Raw genomic sequence first — 7,059 nt, 5'->3', positions numbered from 1 at the left:
AGAATAAGAATAAGAATAAGAATAATTTATTTATAATAAAATAGGTAGGCAATCACAAAGGTGTCCGGTAAGCACCAAACTAGGCTGAGCCTGTATCTTGGGGCTTACAAAAGAGTAGGTAACATACGGTAACTAAACCTAATTAAAATGATGTGTGAAAGAGGGTGATAAGGTGTAAGCTTTTAGGGTGTGTATATGTGTGTGTGTGTGTGTGTGTGTGTGTGTGTGTGTGTGTGTGTGTGTGTGTGTGTGTGTGTGTGTGTGTGTGAAAGGTGTAGGAGAGCGGTGTAAAATGGCGGTGAAGCGACTTCAAGTAGTTTTATATAACGTGTTTGAACAGTTGACCAATGTACTTTGCCGGAGGGGGTCGCCTGTGTATCACATCTCCTTAGGCTATATACTCAAAGAGTTTTACGTATGAAAATGTCGAATTATTAAAATTTTATGAAAAAAAGGTGAAAAAAATTAAAATTATATAGCTGGTCAACCAAATCTTGTCAGTAAAAAAAGGCGCGAAATTCAAATTTTCTATGGGACGATATCCCTTCGCGCCTACATTTTTCAAATTTGCCGCCTTTTTCTACTGTCAAGATCTGGTTGACCAAGTATATTTATGTAATTTTATCAAATAAGTAGTTCCAAGAAAAAGACATTAAAAAAGTTTTTAAAAGAGTCAAAAAAACGCTTTTAAAACGTCAGATACGTTTTATTTCTGCATTATGCATTTGCGAAACGGTAATTCAACTGCAAAAATATGGTTGAAAATATTAATAAAAAAAAAAACAGAATTTTGTTTTTTTTTTCCAAAATTGGTTCAGATACACGTCTAGAACGGTAATGCAATATCATTATTAACGTTAATTAACGTTCTACCGTATACCTACATACTAGGATGTCAAATTACCAGCTGATTGTTAATGTCAAAACTGTCAAAATTCAAAACAAATTCATACTAGGTGATTGTGTGCGCTAAATAAACCACATTTAGTTTATTGTAACTTATTAATAAGAATAGGAATTATGAAGAAAGTTCAGGGAAATGATTCGTTTCATCGTATAAATTACTTGTACCAAGTAAGTTTAAACTTTCATTTCACGTACTTACTGTTCTTTGTTCAATGTTTTGATTTGTAAAATATATTTTACGTCACCCTAGACTCGTAAGTGGGATTTTCTCCCCGCTACGCGAGGAGAAAATCTCACTTCTTGGCCATGGCAAGACGTAAAACTTTAGACAAACCACGGGCGGTAATTCGTAAAGCCCCAGGTCGCATATTTATATATACAAACACCTATGATCTGGAGCATTCACGAATTCACCTCCCTAGGTATGTAATGTACTATTACATCGTTTTTATTATTTACAGATAAGTAAACATATAGTTAAAATAAATCCAGCCTTATCTTCGTACTATGGTAACCTAATGATAAATGTTGCAAAGAAGAATGTCTTGAAAATGTAAGTATATATTTATTTATATGTATAAAAGAAACTATTATACTGTTGCGTTATATTGCAACAACTTGCACTATAGTTATAGGTATTTCATCAGTTTTTAACACAAACCTGTAATGCATGCTTTAAGTGATTTGGTGTAATAATAGAATTTAAAAAAAGTCAGTATGTTGGTAAAATATTTATTATTAAATAATGTACATACAGTATGTTTGTATGTAGAATCTGATTAGTGTAAATAATATCCTATTCTGTTAGGCCTTTTCAGGCTTCTAATTTCGTAGTAATTCATAACTAAGCTATTTCTTGTTATTTTGGTTAGTAGTAATCATGTTGTATTGATTATACATAATTTTGTGTACAAAGAAAAATAAAGTCAGCAATAAAAGCTTGTATTTAATATGACATTTTGGCAGAATGTCCTGTTTTATTGTAGTAATAGCAATTTATACTATTTATTGTTTTAGGCATCCAGACATAAAAAGACAGATCTGTAAGAAATGCCGCTGCATTTTGATATTCGGAGAGACGGCTAAAATGAAGATAAAGACTAAGAATAAACAAAAGATTGTAGAATGGACCTGCAACACCTGTAGCACTAAGAAATCTCTTCCAGCCTCTAAAGACAAGGACCCACTATGGCTAGAAAGAGATGAAGCTGTTATTGAGGTTAATTAATTAATTGTTTTAGTGTTAAGTTAGGAATTTCTGTGTAATTTAGGTTACTGAGTTTCTCAATGATTTATCAGCACATAATGTGGTTGGTGTTGGTATATAGAAAATAACGGGACTTAATCGCGTATCTAAGTTTTAAGTACGGGAAGCCATTGAAATCAAAAAACATAGTAATTTCAATCGGGACGAGGGTTTCAAGATCTCATCCACATGGAATCCAGTCATTAGTAAATGTAAGCGTAAACGAATATCGACAGTCGATAAATCGAATATCGTTAGTGTTGTGTGTCGACAGAGTGACATCCTTAGTGCGCAAAACGTTCAAGCTGATAAACAAGACCAAGTGCGGGTAGTTCGAAAAACTCGCGCGGTTAGACGATGCTGATGTCAACCATGGTCTAATAAAACATGGTCTTCTCTTCCCAGAGTGTCACTTGCCTACGTCACAATAACATTGCCACTTTATTTCAACATAACATGTTACATGGGTACATTATATCTATGGTTAATAAGTTAAAATATTTCTTCATAATTTTCATTTATATGTATTTTATCTTAAATTTTACAATAACACGTCATTTTTAATTATTCGTTAGCAATATCTTCCGATTTACGAAAGAAATTTCAGACGTTCGGGTAATTCTGTTTACACTACTGGCATCACAGGATAGCGCTGTCACATTTGACAATCCGCCATTTTGTCCCTGACCGTCATCCTTGTCGAACGCGTGTTAATTGTTATTTCCTTCTCGCTCAGTGTCAGCAGTTGCAGTGTTTTCCAAACTTTTCACGTCGTAAGCTTGGTAATTAATGATTTGTTACGAAAATGGTTGGCTGCTCTATTCGGAACTGTAAGTGTAGGAGTGAAAAGTGCAGTATAGATTTGTTTTATTTTACTATGTTTCTACATGAATAACTTAAAATGAATGCCGTTAAAATAATTTTCACCGTTGGTTAAAATTCTCCCACATTTTAAAGTTTGAGAACCTGTAAACAGCATGATGACGTAGGCAAGTGACAGTTAGATCATTCGCGAATCTCGGAAGAGAGTACCAGGCGGAGTATATTATTATACCATGATGTCAACTTAAGCCAGTCTTCTCCGAGACCACGGGGACAACGCCGTCCTCGAAACGTCGGAGGTAAATCTTAAAACTTAGATACGCGATTAAGTCCCGTTGTATAATTTAATAATGTGTAAAAATCGTGAAAGTTTAAATCAGTGATATAGAAAATAAATCATACTTGGAAAGTAAAATGCTCTAGTGTTGAAACATATCACTTTCTGCACACTTTTTGAACAACAATGACCCTCTTTCAGAGCGTGAGAAATATTAGTAGCCACATGTGGTTAGTCTATAGTAGGTACTATAGACTAACCACATATGGCTTTGACTTTTCTCTGATAAAAGCCACATAAATATGATTAGGTAGGTACTTTATGCCTTTACCTATTTCGTCAAACGGCGGCAAACGGCCATTTTAATATGGCTACAAAAAGTTAACCGCCCAAAAATCATTCCCCTTTAACATTTCATTTGTTCGTTAGGTAACTATTAGGAATCCCCCGTGCCATTTCATAGATAGGGGACTTTTAACGCGCCTATTAACCGCTACCTGACAATCCTCTGAACGGCCTCCCTTAAAGCCCCCTCCAGACTATGTGCGTGAATCGCGGGCGAAGCCGCGAACGCGAGTGTGGAGTTAATTTCGCTGTCAGCGAAAATCGACTCCGCGATTTGCGCACGGGTGTGGAGGGGGCTTAACGAATACCTACGCGAATATTCTACCCGTAGACTATCCTCACTACACTCCGCATTACTGATGAGCCTTCAAAAACTTCAAAATTGCGAAATATCAATTTGGAAAAATTTCGGAACCTCATATTGTTACTATGAGTAAGCCAGTGTTGAGATTGTTGAATCGTAAAACCTTGAGTCGTATCAAATCCGTACTTCCATACTATAATACAATACATGCGAAGGTGTGTCAGTCTGTTACATCTCACGCTTAAACCGCTGACCCGATTTAGATGAAATTTGGTATAGAAATAGTGTGAGTCCTGAGAAAGGACGTAGGGTAGTTTTTATCCCAGAAATCATCTGTCAGGGGGGTGAAAAGAAGGGTGGAAATTTGTATATGGAATCAATAACCGCTGAACCACATTAGATTATTTGGTATGGAGATAGTTTGACACATGCCCGAAATCATCCCTTCAGGGTGTACAAAGGAGGGTGAAAGTTTGTATTGGGAATAAATAGTTTCTTATGTAGGGAATAAAACTTAATATTCTAATAAATAATTCCACGCAGACGAAGTCGCGGGCAAAATATAGTGCTCCATAAATCGGGAAAGTGATCTTTGGTTCTTCTATAAAAAGTCGATATAAACTTTATCGCACTACGCATTTCGCAATTCGACAATCGCTGTTTCACCACAATTTTATTTTATTGTCAAACACCAACTAAAAAGTACGCGCGATGAAAAATTCCAAAAAATGAACTCGGTTCTAATTTCGTTATCCATTCTAATAACGTTATCTCAAACAAAAGATCATGTGGATAGAGATCTGTACTTAAGAACAGGGCAAAAGGCAGCAGAGTTACTAAATAGCTATGGAGATCCTAATTTAATAAGAAAATATCTACAAAAAAGGACTGTTAGAAATGATTTTGATAATTTAATTGCCAGAAACAAAGCGAAAACGGTGAAGCGAGTACGAGATTCAATTGAGAGATTGAACGATGACAATTTTATGACGAACGTAGCCACGAAGTCAAATTTAAGGATTGGGTACCAGTTAGACCCCATACTGAATGAGGTGAGGAGACGCGGGGATAGCGACGGGGATACGAGTTCGGGGAGCTCGAGCAGGGAGTTCCAAAACTGGAAAGAGGAATGGAAGGAAATGTGGAACAAGATAAAATTGGAAACGAAGAATTTTTCAAACCGTATTGAGAGCGATGTTGTTAATATGGCGGCGGCAAGTAAGTTTCACATATTTTTATACACCAGTGCACTGTTTATCAAAAGCTTGTAACTCGTAATACAAGTTGGAGTTCCTTTTTGATAGCTTTTGTTAGAAAGGGACTTCCACTTGTATTACAAGTTACAAGCTTTTGATAAACGGCACAGGAGGTATATATTACTCAAATATATTTAGGTATATGTTTGTTTATTCCTAAATGAGACATCTATTAGCTTCCTGAAAATATCGGATACCTACTCAGATCAAACAATCGTTTGCAGAAAACGAAACGAAACTCTATTGTCTCTATCACTCTACCATATTAGTGCGATAGAGACAACGATTGTTATCGAATTTAAACCGTTGTGAGACATACTAACATTTAATAATTTTACGGTTTAGACTCACTTGTTTTTAGTCACTCGCGCGACACATGCGATACACGGCCGTCGTGAACGCAGCTCGCACTGTTATTGCTTGAGAAAGGAGACCTAGGCTCTTCGAAACATGTCGCGTGACTGACTTAAAACAAGTGAGTTTAAACCGTAAAATTATTCCACGATTGTCACCTTGGTTAGGCCTCCACATATCAGAGTGGCGTTTTATAAAGGTCCAAGTAATACCAGTACCCGTACCATGAGTCACTGACAGTGTAGTGTCAAAACTGACATACGCCAACGTCTACGTAATTTACTTTCTATACAGTCATCTCGCTCGCACTAATATGTCAGTACGAGCGCGAGGCATAGAAAGTATGTTCAAGCTAATAGCGATTATGTCAGTGCCAAACTGGCGGTAGCCACACTGTAATCTCTGTTTGCGTCTCTCTCGAAAAAAACTCAGAAAGCGATTGCAAATTACGCGATTATAAAACGCGACCTTGACTGTAAGTATCGGAGTATCAGAATCAGAGAATCGAGTCCTTTATTAAGTTCGGTTTCATATTGCCAGGACCGTGGGGCGTCCCGTGCGGCGACCCTAGCCAGCACGACATGCCCTGGGGGTCATGCGTGCTGCCCGCAGAATGCAGCGCAGAATACAGAATCTACAAAGGTGACTACTTCTGCGGACGCACCCAGTGGGTATGTTGCTCCTTGAACTTCCACACCTATGACTTGTACCAAGGACTTTCCGTGTCCTTTGGAGAATCCACCATGGAGGCCAACAGTGCTGATGAACGGGAAAAAGCTAAGAAAAAGAACTCAAAAGAACGACGTAAACGAAGCGAACGCAGAAGAAAACGACGCAAGAGACTGAGAGAAGAACGAAAGCGTAAGATCAAGCGAGCCATCAACAGGATTATCAAAGAGGTCCGCAGAATCCTCGACAAAGCATACAAAAACGGCAGCAAAATCCGAAAGAGAAAGACAAATACTATGAAGAAATTTATCAAATTTCTCAAAAAACAGTATAGGTTGGATCGGGAGTCAGCCAAGGATATACATGAGATGCAGATGCTGGAAGTCGACCAAGAGTTGATGGACAGATTGAATCAAATCAAAGATTTGAACGCTGATTTCATGACGAACGAGACGTTTAGGCAAATACTAGTTAATAAGACGGTATCGCTTAGGGCGGCGAAGATGTTGGTGGGGGCGTATCCTGAGTTGCAGGGGTTCTTGCCGAAGGAGTTCGTGAAGGTGGACTTTACCCGGCAGAGAGGGGCCCGTCGGAGCGGGGGCTCTAAGCACCGGAGAGGGCGCGATCGGCGTAGAGGGGGCGCCCGTTTGAGAGGGGGGATTGTACGTCCACGCAATCGCCGCAATCGTCGGCAATATCGTCTATGATGTCGAATTTGGGTTGTTGTATAGTTGAATAAATAGCGAGCGGTTTGAAAAACGCAGGCTCTTCATTCGAATACTGACAGACGTATTCCAACAATGCTTATAATATGTCATAGCGATACGATACCGATCTGATTTCGCCGCCAATAACGTCACTGTTGAAGCTGACAGATCAG

General features: G+C 38.2%; 3 protein-coding genes across 3 annotated transcripts in view; 2 read left to right on the top strand and 1 right to left on the bottom strand.

The window, feature by feature from the left end:
• Window positions 1-7,059, bottom strand: part of LOC134655832 (molybdopterin synthase sulfur carrier subunit) — a 226,791-nt gene that overhangs the window by 185,691 nt on the left and 34,041 nt on the right. The gene's annotated exons all lie outside the window — the stretch shown is intronic.
• On the top strand, window positions 962-2,170 carry LOC134655773 (uncharacterized). Its single transcript, XM_063511234.1, has 3 exons — window positions 962-1,074; window positions 1,368-1,459; window positions 1,924-2,170. Exons 1-3 carry the CDS (start codon window positions 1,021-1,023, stop codon window positions 2,132-2,134), a joined length of 357 nt encoding a protein of 118 aa, XP_063367304.1. The 5' UTR covers window positions 962-1,020; the 3' UTR covers window positions 2,135-2,170.
• On the top strand, window positions 4,887-6,886 carry LOC134656093 (uncharacterized). The gene is made up of 2 exons (XM_063511611.1): window positions 4,887-5,118; window positions 6,051-6,886. Exons 1-2 carry the CDS (start codon window positions 4,887-4,889, stop codon window positions 6,884-6,886), a joined length of 1,068 nt encoding a protein of 355 aa, XP_063367681.1.

The sequence above is a fragment of the Cydia amplana genome, chromosome 17 (genome assembly GCF_948474715.1).
Source record: "Cydia amplana chromosome 17, ilCydAmpl1.1, whole genome shotgun sequence".
Taxonomy (NCBI): Eukaryota; Metazoa; Arthropoda; class Insecta; order Lepidoptera; family Tortricidae; genus Cydia; species Cydia amplana.
The sequence above is the reverse complement of the archived record's forward strand: the minus strand, read 5'-3'. Positions and strand labels throughout refer to the sequence as shown.

Coding starts and splice junctions, on each gene's coding strand:
- LOC134656093 (XM_063511611.1), top strand. CDS start 4,887: ATGACGAACGTAGCCACGAAGTCAAATTTAAGGATTGGGTACCAGTTA. Junction 5,119..6,050: donor TGTTAATATGGCGGCGGCAA/GTAAGTTTCACA, acceptor TCATATTGCCAG/GACCGTGGGGCGTCCCGTGC.
- LOC134655773 (XM_063511234.1), top strand. CDS start 1,021: ATGAAGAAAGTTCAGGGAAATGATTCGTTTCATCGTATAAATTACTTG. Junction 1,075..1,367: donor GTATAAATTACTTGTACCAA/GTAAGTTTAAAC, acceptor TATTATTTACAG/ATAAGTAAACATATAGTTAA. Junction 1,460..1,923: donor AAGAAGAATGTCTTGAAAAT/GTAAGTATATAT, acceptor TTATTGTTTTAG/GCATCCAGACATAAAAAGAC.